Here is a 17520-nt window from a genome sequence, read left to right on the forward strand (position 1 = left end):
TCTATTCTTTTGTATTTGTGGTTTCGACTTATTTTGAATACACCATTAACGTTAAATATAGAAAAAAGAAGATGGTATAACACATCAGTAAAACTTCACCTTTTTTGTTTCAAAACTGAAAGGTGAAAATTGATGCTTTGGCGAAGGTCATTCATAAAATCAAGTTGGTGTGACCTAAGGTCAGATCGTTCTAGTCTTGAATGAGCTGAAAAAAAGTTTGTTGTTTCAGAGCTTCTGTAAATTGATTGTAAAATTGAAGACTGGTTTTCAGTATTCAGTACTGGAAAGTTTGATATCTACTGACTTGATCATATGAATGCCATCCTTGAGCGCACCAATTTACCTCCGTTAAAAAAAATCGACCGTACTGCAAATAGCACAAAACAGCTGCAAAATAGAAAATATATAATTTGTCATAGTATGCCAAGGTCAAAATTCCAAAGTCAAAGAAAATGTGAAAGACAATATTCCTGGCCACTAAGATTTCATAATGAAAGCAATTTTTTCTGGCCAAACTTTTCTTTTCACACGCTTGCATCAGTTTTGGGATTCCCAGAGGATGTCATCCATATAATCAAATCAACATGGCCTAAACGAAACTAAAATACTGGTGCTGTTTATCTGGGTACAAGTACGGGAAATTTCGCAATAAGTCCACTATCATATCATAGATTCTTAATTTTCCCTATAGATATATTAGAACAATATTTACCTGATGATACTAATGATATTTTGATCTTAGAAGCACAAATATACAGAATAGTCAGAAAAATGAATACACACAAATATGACAGAGGCTAATTGCTGTTTCAAAGAGATGTTTATAACAGAAACATGATTCAAGTACTAGTAACAGGTATCTCAGTCTTTCTATCAACATTGTACAAATCATATAAAATATCATAGAAACACATGATTTTGGAACTGCTGTCTTAGGTCAATACAGCAACATTTAGGTCATAGACTACCCTAAGTAAAACATGAATCACTTTGCCTTGCATTAAAAACTTCCTACAGTACTGACCTAAACTGCTAGATGCTGCTGCTAATGTTACAAAAATAAAGCAACCAACGATAAAATGTAATTTGAAAAAATGTTCATATACACGTCTACTAGTACATTGTTGTTAGCATTCTATTTAAGCCTCTTGCTTGAACAAGAAATAGCAGAGAGGATACATTAGTATAACTAGTATGTTACTTTAAAATTGAGTAACAAAGTCTGACTGAATGACACAAGGTATAGATATTGTTGAAGAGATTCATCAGTCACGTATAATCACAGTTACTAGAATATTCTTTAATCAGTGACATATTTCAAAGGTAAGAAACACGTACCTCCAGATTTTCGACATACACTGTACGTCTTGTTCACGGAGAGAACACGAAATGGCCTCTCGTGTTCTCGCGAGACTAGGTCACTCCGTGAACAAGACGTTCAGTGTATGTCGAAAATCTGGAGGTACGTGTTTCCTACCTATAAAATATGTCACTAATTGAAGAATATTCTAGTAACAAGGTATAAAAAGATAGAATACAACATAACATTGGTTTCCATTGGATAAAATGCCTGTGACCATGGACAGTATATGTTAGAAACTTTTCTGTGACCAACATTACCAAAGATTAGTAACACATAGAATATCAGGTCACATAAAATGAACAAGTGTTTCTTTAATACAACATTACACTTGTCTACTGCGAATCCACACTGTAAATATGCATATCCAATGTATTACTACTGTACTGCAGAATTCTTTTAACTGTGAACTTAGCACACCGTAAAAACTTCCTTTCCCCTCCTAACAGAATATAAAACCACCGCAAAAGTTAAGAAAGTTACAGTACCAATACAAACGTGTGCAAATTCATCAATGTGACTGTTTCGGGTTCAGACAATGGAAATGCTGGCTGTGACTTCATGTGCCAAATTCTGTATATTACTGATAAAGTCAAACAGTTGTGCCCTACGAGTGCAAGGTACTCTGTGAACCTGAACGTTTCTTGTTCAGACATGGTAGGTACATACGGGCCACACAACACACGGGTCCACACGCCTTCCAGTCTCCAGCTGGCAGGGTGGGTTTCAAGTCCTTCCAACTCCCCTTCACCCCGTCCCACGTAAATATCTGCCAATCATCTGCCTCGACCGGAACTCCGCTGTACGACCGTAACAGGACGTGAAGCTGGTTCTCCAGTACAAACAGGCTGGGACTGTCCAGAACTGTCAGGTTCCGTGTTGTTTGCAACCCCAGCTTCTCCCAGTAAACCAACCGCCAACAGTCCAACGTTGTGTCGTACACCGCCATTTTCTTGAAGCGAATGTCCGTACAGAAGATCTCTGTTGTTCCCATGGCAACGGCCGTGCAGAGTAGAGGAATGGTGTTTAGCGGTGTACGCTTGTCCCAACGGTCCTGGCTTGGGTCGTAGCGATGCATTTCCGCGTTCGTAAAGAAATACATGTGCGGGCCGCACGACAATGCCACGCTGATGTCCGAGGTTCCCTCAAGCTCCGGCCGTGCGCAGTCCTCCCATTGGTTGGCGTGCCGGTTGTACCTTCTAACCCACACGAGCATGTCTGCTGTCAGCGACATTTTAACCGCAAGGTAATACAAACAACCGTCGACTTCGACAAGGTACTCATCGCTCGGCAAGTCGTCCCCGCGGGACCTGGAAACTGACGACACCTGCTCCCACGCGTTCCCTACATGGTTGTACGCTAACAGGGACAGTTCAGTGTGCGAGTGTCCAGCTAAGATGTAGATGTCGTTGTCGCTGGTAACAGTCATCGTCACGACAGGTGGAAGGTTTGCTAGGTAGCCACAGCTGATGTACCGCCCTACCCTGGGGTTCATGCACAGCATCTCTTTTTTGCTGAGGACGAAAATAAACATCGTTACAGTCACACAACTGTCTATTGGCTCAACTTTCAGGTCTAAACAACCTAGTTAGTTTTGTAGTTAGTAGAGAGAGTACAGAAGCCCTAATGAACTAACTAGAATGGCACTCACAGTGCAAAGAAATGCAAGGAAGTTTCTTTCACAGCACTAGCACTTGTATTTTGTAGTTTAGAAGAAAGGCGCAAGGAGGCCAAAAATACTATTCAATTTCATCATGTAAATTTCTTTCTTGAGCTCAAAGAAACCTAAAATCATTTCAACCCTTTTAAGATCAAACTGCCAATAAACACCATATGCACCTAAATAATTCTGTACAAACCTTGCGTCAAAAAGTAGAGCCATTTCCTGGGTGTCCATCCCGACTCTTGTCTTCTTGGCGGCCTCCTCCACCGTACCTGTACTACGTTCCTGATGGCCTCCGAACTCCCAGAATCCTCCCTGACGAGGGAGTGTTCCAAGATGGCTGTGGTGTCGTCTGAGGTCAGCAGGTTGAAGCGGATGTGAGGGAGAATGCTCGGTAGGTGGTGCCATCTGTAGGTACAGGGTAGATGCAAAGAGAGTTGATTTACAAAAATACCATGTGGATACATCAACATCATGTGAATACTCAGTTTGGAAGTCTATCTATATTGGTAGAAATCATGATCTGAAGTAAAGTTGAACTGTCATTTCCAAGACAAAAATTGGACTTAATCCAGTCTTTATCATGGAATGAGCAAACCACAGCTTCTGTGACGTCATGTGACAGTAAGAAGTGGATCAAAAGTTGCAGAAAGTTTGTGGCGCCCCCTGTCTCTGTTAACCTCTAGAAGTGCATACTCTATACATAAGACAATTGTATCCACCTGTCTTCCCTGCTGTGCTGCACCCATCTCACCACAGCCTCCCACACTGTTGTCTCCTCCTTAACATCCAGCTCATCGTGGCTGATGATCTCAGTCAGCTGAGGTATACTCAGGCTGTAGAACTCCTCACGTAAGGCAACCTGGGGAGGATGGATGGATGGATGGATGAATCAACAAGTTAGTGAATGAGTGAGTGAGTGAGTGAGTGAGTGAGTGAGATATATACAAGCTGCTATATCCAAACTATCTCTTAATTTATACAATAAACTGGCAAGTTAAAATGTGTCAATATTGAAATGGTAAAAATCAAACACATAAATTTAATTCTATTATATTCTATTGTAAGAGGCCACTAATAAAAAGATGATCTGGTAGTCCTTATGCAGAGGTAGTGACTTGTTCACTAAATACCTTGGCAAAGTGTCTACAGATACACTGCAGACAACGGTTCAGGACAATGTCTACAGAGAAGGCATCAGCAAACTTGTACAAGTCCACACAGGTGGAGCGCTCCACGTTCATGGCCATGTAGCTGCTGCAGGTGTCTCTCACATAGTCCATTTGGAGAAGGTCGGCTGCCTGGTACAGGGGCTGCACTTTGTCCAGGGACACATGGAGGGTTCCCGAGTAGATGTAACTTAGGATCTCCCCAAACATGGCTGGCTCCAGACCCTGCAGGAGAATGTAAATGATATAACGGTTTCTGGGTTTGAAATACTTTCTTTGAATTGAATATGTGACCCATGACACTCTGTATTTCTTTTAGCCTGCCATATGTATTTTTCTCACCGCTGCTAAAATGGATGAAAGACATACATCAAGATTGCACAAGCTTTGTCTCAATTTGTATAACAATACCCAGGGGGGTTTCGTTTACGTGTCATCTTTGACACCGCACATGCATACTTGAATTTGTGAGAGTGCTCATTAGCATGGTGTGTAAAGTATCTACACAGATGCCCTCAAATCATGAGAGGTCACAAAAATTATACTGAATGGGTGAAGGGGGGAGTAAAGAGTCAACTTTTGAGAATCAAAATAAATAAATACCTTAGGATACCTTAGGATCCATAAATAAATGAATGATATTCTTTACCTTTATTGTTATCATTCTTGTCATTGCGTTCTTTTTATGATACACAGAGACATGAGAATTACTTCTCAAATCAAATTTTGGCGCCAATCGTACCTTCAAAACAACCGTCTTCTGCCGACTTTCCGCCATGTCGGTTGTAAACATGGCCCTGAAGTAGGGGCTGGCCGCGCACAGAACCAGTCGATGGCAGGGAAACCGGCGGCCCTGGACTTCAAGAACCACATCTTGGAGAACTTCTGACTTCTGTAAGTCACTCAGGGTTCCAAGAAACCCGTGGCGGTAGCTCCTGTCTTGGTAAGAACGAGGACGCAGCGTTTTGTCGTGAGTTTCTTGACCTGCGGCAGCCATGTTGATGATGATGAAGGAGCTGTACCTCCAAGAAGGACCTTATTTGAACCACCCCGGGAAACCTTTGCAACTTTGAACTTTATATCCAATTTTGTACCTTATAGATACATCAAATAACGTCGCAGTATGTCAGTCATCGTATTCATCTTCACGTGTCAGTGAGGACCCCTAGCAGTTCAAGTTATTTTTGCAGCCACTAGATGCAAATTTGCCTGCAATGATATTTCTGGCCGTTAGGAAGCGCTTTTGAACCGTGAGCTCATCATGGCCATGCAAGAAACGTAGGCCTTAATACCGTCTATCTGCTGCTGCCTAACCCCGAAACCTTTACTATTTATTATCATATTAAAGTGTAATATAGAAGGCTGAAATAAAAAGATAAGCTAAACTCAACTTTTGACCGTTCAGCGCAATATATTCCTATTTATCATTCAGTTGGTTGATCCTGAGTGACTGGATGTAGTTTTTGAGCCGTAAGATCCTATGCACTTATGCAACAAAAGTCGGCATATAAAATGAACCAAATTAAAACTGCAGTCGCTCAATTTATTCCTGTCCATTGTCTGCTCAGCTGACTGTATGAACGCGCTGGGCTGGATATAGGTTTGCCTGCAGTGATATTTACAGCCGTTAGATGGGACTTTTGAGCCGTGAACTCCTTCACTCACTGGTGCGGTACAAGGTGAACGTCGGTCTTAAAAATACGCTAAACCCAAACTGCAGTCTTTCAACTGAGTTCAAGAACTGGTAAGACAATGAAATAAATCATATTACAGTACGAAATTGTGTAGATTGTAAACAAAACTAACAACGACGGCCGGGAACACAAAGTAAGAGTTGTGAGATATCTTATGCAAAATCAATAGTTTACGAACGGTATCATGACATACGCGCATGTATATTTCACCACAGCACGCGTATTATATATGTGTGTACTTCACGTATTATGCTTGGATTTATATTCATATGGTAACCTCTAGGTACATATTTGGAGAGATGATTTGGAATTCTAGTTGCCCCATTTCTGTTATGTACTATAGCAATCATCAAGCAACGTTACACTCTTTCCTACCAACATCTGCTTGGTTTTCATTCATATGGTAATGAGTTGGGCAGCGAAATGTTCACTTCAGCAAAGACTGCAAGCGTTCAGCTGATCTCAAAATAACGCTTTGACGTATAACTCCAGAAGGAAACAACCTTTGACAAGGGCAATACGTAGGGATAGAATGGAGTTCATAAGGAGTATTCTGTGACAACAAGGAGGTAGAAAAATGTCAAGTGTAATTTTTCTAAAATTGAAAAAGCGGAAATTCATCCCATATTACACCCCCATTTTAGAGTAACCGTTCCGAAAAGGGAAGCGTCTCTCATTCCCAGATTTGGCCATTTCGCGACTTGTCTTGGGAAACGAGATGGGCTCTTATGGGGTTTTTACTCCAGATCATTCTCACTCTTGCTCTTGAGGCTACCCTCGACTACCTAGATATCACGAATTACTTCGGAATGAATCATTTAAATCCTCATGAGACAATTATGTCAAAAACGACCTGTGAAAGCGGTTGAATAACAGACTTTTTTCGTCAATATTTCGGACATTTCTTATTCCAGTGAATTATTTATTGTAAAAGGTACCATTAATGAAAATATAAAGATGCCATGCCCCTATAGGGCCCTGCAACTAAAATCTAGATACTTTCAGGCTATTTTTAATCATCTTAGTTGCATATCAGAAATTTGGCAGAATTACTTCCAACTTGTATAATAATTTCCTATTAAAATCAATCACTTTTTCGAATTCAACTTCAAGTATACTTCAAGTACATGTATGCCAAAAAGTTACTCAAGGAACTGGATATGATTTGGAAACCAGTTGTTTGACAACCTGGATGTCTAACCTTCGTTGACGTTTCAAGTACATGTATAGTATATCAATGGAAACTAGCTGGCAATGGTATACTAATAATGCAACGTAAAACACAAGCATAACAAGGAAACATGACTCCATATCAAAAGGTTTAATAATACATCGGTGATATGGTTGCCAGTACATGGGTGGTGGGTGTTAAACTTTTATCCAGTGAATTTATACAGGAGGGGTGCAAGACATGGACTTGTTTGTCCAAATCCTTGATTTTCAAACAGAAATTTCCTATTTTCAAGCTTTCGTTACATGTACTGCAGAATTGTGGTGAAAGATTCAAGCTATTGAAACAAAGACAATACAATTTTGCCGATGTCACAAGTGTTCAAGCTACAGTTGTTAAGATCACACCTTGACTAATGATATGAGCGATGTGATGACAAAATTGCATGACAAGGTAGGAAGTTGTTATATTCATTGACACATCTAAAAAGATGATAAAGACTTTGGTCCCAAATTTCGTCTACAATGTGTATGAAAAGTCTGCATAGATATACAGTATGTTTCAGCTTACATATTACTTCCGAAAAGATATGTAGGATAAGTAGAGCAAAGTTTGAATGGAGTAAAAGATTTTGATTGGCACCCCTCCTTACAAATAGAATATCCCAATTTGCCATTGGCACACAATGAATTTTACCATTACAGGCTGAATATAAGGGGCGATCACCAACACATTTTTTACAAGCATGACAACAGAGAATCTACGGTGAAATACATGGAGACTACTGACTGATGTTAAGTTCTAATGTCTAGATATAAATATTACAGCTATCATATTGTGAACATCAACAAAACAGGATTTTACACATTATGGTCAAGATTTCAGTAAAATTAGCATGATTTACTTACAAGTTCCCTTACTATAAAATTTACAGGTTCAAAGGTTACAGGTTCATAGGTCAAAGGTTATACTGCCCCTTCCATACAATCACCCACCTAATGTCTAAATCTCACATGATTGCAAGAATTCAGTGTACAAGAAAATTTCCTGAATTGCAAATATTTGGCTGTGATTTGTATGAAGAAAATACTATTATGACAGTATCATGGCAAATACGCTTAAAGGTAATAAGTACAAAAATTAATCTTAATTTTTGGTAAATTCTTTCCCATCACCAAACGTTACTCAATATATGGTGACCTGCCAACAACTGAACAAACCTACCAGCCTACCCCTTCAGCAAATGGATCAGTCCATATGCAAATTTCCTTTCAATTTTGCGAACATTTCTGAAAAGGATAGGCAGGCTTCCAATGACATTCAGTTTCACTTATAAATATCCTTAAACAATTCAAATCTTAAATCATTAACAGAAGCCAGCTTATGATACATAATGCTTTTTTCATAGATTGCTTCAGGTAAAAAAAAATCCATTATGACACCCCTTTTACACAGTGGACTAGCCATAGCTTAGTACTGTATGTAGTGTATATGGAGATCTGGACTAATGAACTTACATACAGGGGGTCACAGCATCAAATATAGATGACATGTAAGTATCCATTGTCTATGACAGTCTTTTGTTTTAATATCAAAGTCACCCATTTTGAATGTGGAACAGTCGAGATTACTACAGTTATGGATGAGTGCACTTCAGATACAGGGGTGACCAAATTATCTTGAAGAACCGAGAAGTGAAAAAAACTAACCGAAGACACCTTTTCTTTCAAAATGTACAAAAATCAATTACAGATTGCAAAGATATTAAGAAAATCTTTGTTTAAAAGTGTAAAAAATAGTTGGCATAAAAAGACATAAGAACATATAGTTCATTAAAGAGGTTCCTACCACTTGTGGTAAATTTTACATAACCCCCTACTGGCTTTCTCAACTTTGCTAGTTGTGACAGACAGACATAGCTAGTATACAGCACGGCTGCCTTTACAATATGCAGAGATCAAGCATTTAGCAGAAAGCTTCTTAATATACAGAGGTCTGCTTCCTTGGGCTCAAAAACACATCTGAAAAACACCTCCGCCCCTGAGGTGTCGCCAAAAATTCCTCTTTGTGTTTACATATACAGTTTTAGAGAGCTACTTTCAAGAGAGTAGAGGTTCATATTGTGTGCATTTGTGGTTGAAATACTGTGAGTAAAACTAAAAACATATCACTAAGGCTACAAGAACACTATTCTACAACTAGACATGTGCATTGAATGTGGTGTTCTTGTGCAAATACTGACCAATAAAATAAGAAGAGATAAAAGTACCCCAAAAGGGAATGTGTCGCGTACCTTGATTTTACCAAGGTTTGTTTTGATTGTCCCTTGTAGGGAGGGAAAGGGGGATGACAGCATCGATTCTAAAGTAATATTCATCATCTCCTTCTAAATGGCTGCGCATTAATAGATTATTTTACAAAAAAGTGATGCTATGTCTTCCTTTCCAAACTGTCATGGTGACAATAGTGAATTTAACATAACTTTAACATGAAGAATTAAAAAAGTGGCAGTACATATACATGGCTACTAAAAAAAAAACAATTGTACCACTTACATAATGACTATTACTTCTTTCTAAATTTCTTACAAAATACATGTATGATAAAAAAATTAAGCAAATCTACAGCAGAAACACTACGTTCTAAAATACAAGTTTTTTGCTCATTTTGTGGTTATTTAATAAGAAAATCATATTTCCCATTTGCAGGTTGCTATATACAAGTTCTTACAAAAAGAGGGTATTAAAGGGGTTCCCATAAATTATCCATTAAAATCTTTCTCAAACCCTTCATGTATCCTCGCTGATTCCTCTCACATACAAAACACTTAGTTCCCATCAAGTGACCTACAAATATCATTTTCAAGTATTGCTGCACCCCCTTGGTGACCCTCCCAAGAATCTCATCTGTTACCATGGCAACAGATACAAATAAAGTTACATTAACACCTTGTTTGTTCCTATTACAACTACTCTAATGCTGCCAAGGTGTCAGGTAACTTCTGGGATGGAAGCCTTTGCTGCCAGGCAACTGTTGCTACGGTGATCACACGAGGTGCCGTTTCCATGGCAACTGCTAACAGTTCAGCTCGGACTGTGTGATGGCGTTGAGGTCCCTCATCAGACCCTCCAAGTTTGCCATCTCAGTCGTCAGATCATCATCCTCGTATGAGTGCTGGAACAGGAGGAAACAGTCAGTATCAATAATAGATTCCTCAGGCTCAAAGGATATTTGCAACTCAACTGCAGTAACACCTCATTGGCTCCAAGGTGCAGCCAAAAAGGGACCGCATTGGTCTCAACCCTGAGGTGTAGCCAAAAAGGGACTGCATTGGTCTCAACCCCGAGGTGTAGCCAAAAAGGCACCGCATTGGTTTCAACCCCGAGGTGTAGCCAAAAAGGGGCCACATTGGTTTCAACCCCGAGGTGTAGCCAAAAAGGGGCCACATTGGTTTCAACCCCGAGGTGTAGCCAAAAAGGGACCGCATTGGTCTCAACCCTGAAGTGTAGCCAAAAAGGGACTGCATTGGTCTCAACCCCGAGGTGTAGCCAAAAAGGCACTGCATTGGTCTCAACCCCGAGGTGTAGCCAAAATGGGACTGCATTGGTCTCAACCCCGAGGTGTAGCCAAAAAGGGAGTAGAGAAGACTGCCCAATTCTTATCCAGTTGTTTAATGATCCATAATTACAAAGACATCTCACTCTAAAGTAAGGTTCCAACACCCCACGATTTTAGATTTGTACCTGACTTTGGTTGGAGAGGCAAAATTTTAAGTGGTGGAAGGAGAGGGATGGGCTCTGCCTTCCAATACTGTGCCCTAGACACAGTGGATAACAGGACAGTAAGAGTAGTATTTACCTCAGACCCAGGTGGTGCCTCAGGCAGGGGTGGTGGTGGTGGTTGTAACGTCTGTGGATCAGGGTAGATGTCTGCTGGAGTCTGGGGTTTACTGGGCGTGCTCAGAGGGGTGGACAGGGTACTGGGTGGCCCTGGTTTTGCTATGGATAAAAAAACAATCACTGTCAATCATAGATGCTACCAAAAGGATATATCAGTACTGTGCAATTCTGCCCAAAAATTCCATTGCTTCTGGAAACCTTTAAGAGAATACAGCAAACATACATACAACACAGGGAGGTCAGGAAATCTAATGCTTTCGTGTAAAATCACTTGCCTTTTTCAAACTGAACCTTTAAAAAAACGGAATGGGATGTTTCTTTACTGAAGAGAATAATGTATTTTAATATGACAGTATAATTCTGCATCAAAGCAGTAAAAGAAGAGGATGGTACTAACAAGAAGAACAGAACAAAGGAGGAAAACTACATCAGACTTACGTTCGGAGAGGTGAGAGGACTGCGGTGTCGTGGGAAGGCTGTTGTACGGAGGCGGGGGTGGGGGGCCGGGCACGCTGAAGCTCTTCAAGGGATGGGCAGGACGGGCGCCCAACGATCGGGCCTCGGAGGAAGGCGTGTAACTCCTCTCTGTAAATGGTGCAGGACAAACATGTTTACAGAAAAGTCACTACATCAAATTTGTGTTTTCTTCAAGTTATGTTAGCTGAAAAATGACTGATAGTTACATTATGATAGATGCTAATTGTAGTTAAATTTTTCAGTAACTATTAGTTAACTGTTAATGATCAACACTAACCTGTAGTTAGCTCACTAATGACTGAACTTGTTAATGATTGATGACAAAACTGAAGTTTACTGGTAAGTCAATGACAAAACTGAAGTTTACTGGTATGTTATTAATGAATAATTAATGACTGGTAAGTTGTTGATAACCCATGTTAACCTTTAGTTAACTCATTAATGACTGATACGTTGTTAATGACCTGTGCTAACTTGTAGTTAACTCATTAATGACGTTATAAGTTGTTAATGACCATGCTAACCTGTAGTTAACTCATTAATGGCTGGTAAGTTGTTAATGACCATGCTAACCTGATGGAGTATGTGGAGTGTGTAGATATGAGTGTCCGCTGACTGTAGATCCAGGCGTGTGGATCTCATGATCACTTAGGGGAGGGGGAGGGTAGTCTGCCACTGGGGTGGGGAGGGGGGCGGTTAACAATGATGATTAGTAACATGAAGTTGTAAGGTGTACAAAGCAATGTCAGTAGCACATGTGATAAGACATAATTATAGTATAGTAAATAACACAGTGACTATATATTGTACATGGGGTGTTAGTTTTGAACTTTTAGTCATTATTTTACATTTACATCTAACAGATACATTAACAACACTTAGTTTGGGACAACACAACTTGAATATCTCTTCAGTGTATAAAGCTAATGATACCATAATATACCTAAATGTAGAAGCACCATGGTTTTCTTAAAACCCATTGGAGGAAATTCATTGCACATGTTCCAAGTTGCAATGCCAAACAGACATCACATTTTTGAGCTCGTAGATAGATAAATTATACATTGTACTACACACTACCAAAAAAGTCATATAGTTGAATTCAACTGTAAGCCAAATTAGAAGTTTAGTACATCATTAATGAATCAATAGACTGGATTGTAAAGTTTGATACACTGAAATAAAAACGTTTGAGCTCACCATCGTTCATGGGGCTGGGCTCCACGGACACGGAGCGCGGGATGTTGGCGGAGTACTGCGTACGCGGGTACAGCGGTCTCGAGGGCGACACCGGTCGCTGGTCGGGGTGGTTCAACGTCACTGAGGTAGCAATGGCTACACAGGGAAGATTACACAGTCATTTCATGCACTAACACTAAAATGAAACTACAAGTTATAGGTTTCTCTGTATATTTGTGGGTCAGCCATTACCAGCAAGAGCTGCCTAGGCTGACCCAGTGTAATAACTTGTCTCATTGCTAATAAATACAAAGGCAAATACCTTGAATTCCAATTACAAATTACATGTTGAAGGACCACTTTACAAAATGTCTGCAATAACAATTTATCACTTATAGATATTTTTGACATAACATGACACTGTGGAATGAAAGAACACATTCAATTTGGATTGTCCACATTGTACTTCAATACTCTACAATGCTAATACTTGGCATACACTGTTAAGGACAGTCAGAATGTAACACTATGTACAATATCATAACTTTTCCTAAATAGGACCAGTAACAACACAAAAAAACCTCACATCAGTACAGTACACGATGTTTGCATTGTACATTCATTTGTTAATAACAAGGACATAACATTGTACATAAGGGACATCTTAATGGGAAGCAGGGAATTGAAAATGTACATTTGTACCAGAAAAAAGATTACGGACAAGCACAATATTCTTGAAAACACTTGACAACTTTCAACAATGACTGGGACATTCACAACAAATAAAACATTCTTTCCAAGTGACGTTCCAGACTCCATAAGTATTTGAGTAACAGTTGCATAGGCTGAAAAGTTATTTCATAGGAACAGCAAGAATGTGAAAATGCATGAGAGACAAGAGAGAGAAAGTTGGATTGAACCAAGTGAGAAGAGGGGTGACCAGCATGGTGGGGTGACTTACATGGCTGGGAAGCAGAGATAGGTTCTAGTGTGTGGTAGAAATGGCTCTTGTCACTTACTGGTGAAGAAGGAAGAAAAGCCAGCAAAATGGATGAAATTAATGAAACATAATGGAACAGAGTAAAGAACAGATGAACAGTAAAATCTGGAATCTTACTCTCCAAGCAGAGGAGTGGTTCGAGTCGTTTTTTGGCATGTTTTAGGCATTTTTGTCAGGCTTTCTATTTTGTCTCGTTTTCTAAATGTCGCCAAGCCGTATGGCCGTAAGCTCAACAAGAAACACCTAAAACATGTCAAAAATCAGAGCCATCCCTCAGCTTAGAGAGTACCTTTAAGTTAATACTTAGTTTTCAAAACGACTTAGAAGTACATTATGGAAAAACAAAACAAAATGCATTTAAGAGAAATAGAGAGAAATGTTCAGCTGAACAAATCAGAAAGAGCACAAAGAAAACCCTTCAGTCCGAGAGACCAGGCTTTACATCGGAGACTTACATGGCTGAGAGGAGGACAGAGGCTTGAAAGTCGACATCGAATAAGATGGAGGTCGAGAGGGACGGACTGAGAGAATGGAACAAGGGAGGACAGTGGAGGACAGTGGAGGAACAAAGGAAAGGAAGAAGGAAAGAAGGAACAGTTGGATGGTAGGGAGATGAGATGAGGGAAAATATGTTTTGAAGAGTTTGTAGTAAGATAAATGACAAATTCAGAATTTTTAAATTTTCAAGTGATAAGAAAGCAATATTTTTGGTTAATTTGAGTTAATGTTAAGAACATGTATCCACAAAACAAAATCACAAAGTAAAGTTGTTTTACAAGTAGAAGAAGACAGAATGAAATAATCTTGATTAACTGAACAGAATGTACATATGTTAGTTGCTTTTAAACCTCAATTTGGCACAGAAATTGCATTGGTTATCTGTAGACTTCCACATGTTAGATAGTGCAAAAGCTCTTTGTTTTAAGGACATTTTCTTTAGACTTACAATACTCCAGATCATAGTAGATCATAGGCTGAATGATGTGGAACATGGCTACGCACAGAAACACAGGGTTACATGGGAGATGGGGGAGGTATGGGACATACAGCGGTATGGGACAATGGTGAGAAGGGATTTGGAGAACAAGGAATGATGAAGAAAGAGAAGACAAGAAAGAAAAGAAAGACAAAGAAATGTAAGATAACTTCATGGTTTAGAAGAGAAAGTAAGAAATTTGATCTTGTAATTAAAAAAGACAAAAACTTGAGGTGTACAATGTCATGTAAGTGTAGAGAGAACATGCTTCAAGCCTATTTGAAGCCCAGATGAAAACTTACAAGACTCCTGACTTTACCCACATTCAAGCAAACCCTTCACAACAAATACAATCTTTGGATGTTACAAGTGCAACCGTATGAATTTTGGGAAAATGTTACATTTACATTTTGTAAGAACAGAGGAAGACAATTATGTGGTATGAACTGGTGTTAACTATTGTTTATTCCAAAAAAATACAGAAAACACATCAAAAAAGGGACTGTAGTGTGTAGTAGATGTGAGGAGGGGTTAATCCTTTTTTTAACAGTCACAGAAAAAGAGGTCTTGAGTGACAAGGTAATATAGAAGACATTGATTACATAACAAGGGTGGGGATAAAAAAGGTACTCCGCCCAAAACATCACAACAGCTGGAATAGTTCATCAACTGAAAGACAGTTGATACGGACAGGGTATTGCTGTAAGTTTCAGAAGGACAGAATTGACAAGCGAAAAAGAGGAAAGTTTGAAGTGTAGCTGTCAAATGATGAACAATGTACCGAAGAAGATGTTGGTCCATGGAAAATTTCATCAAACAGAAAAGACAATGAAATTTTGAATGAAGGCAAAGTGGAAAAAGGAGAAGGAGAAAGTGGTGCAGTTGGACAGGTTGGAAAAAGAAATTTGGAAAAGTGAAAGTTGCAGAAGTTGTCAAATGTTGAGAAGAAGAATGAGGTAAAAATAACATCTTGGTCCATTGGAAATTTTCATTGAACAGAAATGTGAAATTTGGAGGGGTGGAAGAAGAAGAAAGAAATGGTGCAGTTGGACAGGTTGGAAAAAGAAATTTGTAGAAAGAAGTGTTCAAATGTTGAGAAGAAGAGGAATGAGGTACAAAATAATATCTTGGTCCATGGAAAGTTTCTCTGAACAGAAGAGTAAAATTTGGAGGGGTGAGACTTACATGGCGCGGGGGAGGGCGGAGGGGGCGGTTCAAAGGAGAAGTCTTTAGGGCGGGGCCAGGTTCCCACAGGTGACTGAACTTTGGCAGCTGTATCAGGTGGTGGTCGGAAGGAGGAAGGAATGCAAAAAATGTTGGGCAAAAATCATGGCAGAAGGTGGTTGAAACTTGTGCGTTTTTGAAGTGGTTAGCTGCCGACTCAACTTGAAGGACATTTTTGAAGACAATTGTCAAGAATTCATTTCCACAATTCCATGAAAAGAAACATAGAAGAAATACAATGGTATTGGGTTTTTCATCCAAGTTTGGCTATTGGTTGCAAAACTTAAAAAAAAAAATTTTTCTGCCACTTAGAAAATTGTGTTAAGGTTTTGCGACTTAGAGGGAGAAAAAAATGTGTTGAGAGTAATTTCATGACTTATATCATTTCAAACTTCCATTAATATTTCTAAAGTTGTTAAGAGTAGAAACAAAAGTTGTGTTACGAGTCCCCAAAGCAGAGCAGGCAGCTTTCCAAGCAGAACTTCGAGGTGCAGTTAATGCAGAGGTGCAAAAAAGTGCAATTCTTGTATATGCAGGAATGCAAAAAGTGCACAAGTGCCAATAGCAGTGCAGATACAGCATCGTGCCTGAAGATCTCAATCACATGCAAAAAGGTTGGAAACCTTGGGGAAAGATGGTAGCTCAGATGAAGGAATTTTCATGCAGAAATAAAATCATTTCACTCAAAATTCTTTCAGTCCCAAAGTTCTCTCTATTACATGCAGTTAGTAATGTTGACAAGTCCCTTTATGCACTGATTTAGATAGAATCTTGTATGCTTCTGTTTTGAAATTCTCCACTGTTCATGTTCTTTTCACCATGAAACTTTAAGGATTGATAAATCTAAACAAAAGATATTGTCATCAACACTCGTCAACTGTCAATCAGAGACACAGGGAACCAATCAGGGGCTAGTTCACAAATCAGGTTAGCAATGGACCGTTCCACTTACGATCTCTGGGCGGGGGTGGCTGGTGGTCCACAGGGATCATGATGGGCTTGGGCTTGAAGGGCGGTCGTCGGACTGGCGGGATTGAGGAGTAATCCAGGTCGTCCTCATCTGTTCCTGTTTGGTAGTGGGAAGAGCAGTGTTAGAAGAGCCATCTTGTGAGCTTGAGAAGAACTGCAAAATCTTTTTTCTATTTATCTATTGGTTCAGCATGGAACATGTAGTTACATGCCAGGGTTGCCCAACTAGCGAGAGGCTATTCTTTAAAGTTAACCCTGGGGAAAGACATTATCATTACGATTAACATACAATCAGTAAGGTACTAGGTTAAGTGGAGCTAGTAATATCTATTTGACAGGGGACTTAGTGATCTGACCAATCATGACAACTTCCACATTACTCAACCAATCATGAATCTCCATCATACAAGTCAACCAATCAGAAACCAACACAGAATCAGGAAATATCTGGTTGAACCAATCAGGATTCATAAAACAAAACATTCAAACAATAAGGACTCACCAACAAATGAGTTTCTCCTCCTGTCCATCTGAGGCCCATCCATTGGCTGCTGATCCACAGGCTTCATCTCCGCAGAGTTGCGTGGGATCGGTGTGTTCGTCATCTCACCAGGCTGCGGACTCGACTTGTCCATAGACTTCAGCTCCATCTGACAGAAGAATAAAAGTAGAACAATAAGCAGGGCCCTCTTGTGACAAGTTACATAACTGCAAGAAGAGTAGACACTTGACCGCCAAC

At 39.6% G+C, this 17520-nt stretch overlaps 3 protein-coding genes across 10 annotated transcripts in view; all 3 read right to left on the reverse strand.

The window, feature by feature from the left end:
* Positions 1–1873: 1873 nt before the first annotated feature.
* LOC136425695 (uncharacterized) lies at positions 1874–3879 on the reverse strand. Its single transcript, XM_066414632.1, has 3 exons — positions 3746–3879; positions 3220–3431; positions 1874–2874 (listed from the first exon to the last, which is right to left on the reverse strand). The coding sequence occupies exons 1-3, from the start codon at positions 3770–3772 to the stop codon at positions 1968–1970; spliced, it is 1146 nt and encodes a 381-aa protein (XP_066270729.1). The 5' UTR covers positions 3773–3879; the 3' UTR covers positions 1874–1967.
* A 229-nt stretch (positions 3880–4108) lies between these two features.
* LOC136425497 (kelch-like protein 21) lies at positions 4109–5245 on the reverse strand. The gene is made up of 2 exons (XM_066414377.1): positions 4935–5245; positions 4109–4417 (listed from the first exon to the last, which is right to left on the reverse strand). The coding sequence occupies exons 1-2, from the start codon at positions 5187–5189 to the stop codon at positions 4124–4126; spliced, it is 549 nt and encodes a 182-aa protein (XP_066270474.1). The 5' UTR covers positions 5190–5245; the 3' UTR covers positions 4109–4123.
* Positions 5246–7192: 1947 nt separating this feature from the next.
* Positions 7193–17520, reverse strand: part of LOC136425391 (neogenin-like) — a 136612-nt gene continuing 126284 nt past the window's right edge. For 5 of the 8 annotated variants that reach the window (XM_066414248.1, XM_066414243.1, XM_066414242.1 and 2 more), the window contains 8 exons: positions 17284–17431; positions 16765–16878; positions 15774–15860; positions 12634–12768; positions 12007–12108; positions 11395–11541; positions 10916–11055; positions 7193–10231 (listed from right to left, as the gene is read on the reverse strand). In XM_066414248.1, coding sequence (XP_066270345.1) covers positions 10133–10231; positions 10916–11055; positions 11395–11541; positions 12007–12108; positions 12634–12768; positions 15774–15860; positions 16765–16878; positions 17284–17431 — 972 coding nt within the window. In that variant the 3' untranslated portion in view covers positions 7193–10132. The remainder of the gene's footprint in view (positions 10232–10915; positions 11056–11394; positions 11542–12006; positions 12109–12633; positions 12769–15773; positions 15861–16764; positions 16879–17283; positions 17432–17520) is intronic. The other 3 variants (XM_066414246.1, XM_066414245.1, XM_066414247.1) reach the window with 3 other exon arrangements.

The sequence above is a fragment of the Branchiostoma lanceolatum genome, chromosome 19 (assembly GCF_035083965.1).
Source record: "Branchiostoma lanceolatum isolate klBraLanc5 chromosome 19, klBraLanc5.hap2, whole genome shotgun sequence".
NCBI classification, from domain to species: Eukaryota; Metazoa; Chordata; class Leptocardii; order Amphioxiformes; family Branchiostomatidae; genus Branchiostoma; species Branchiostoma lanceolatum.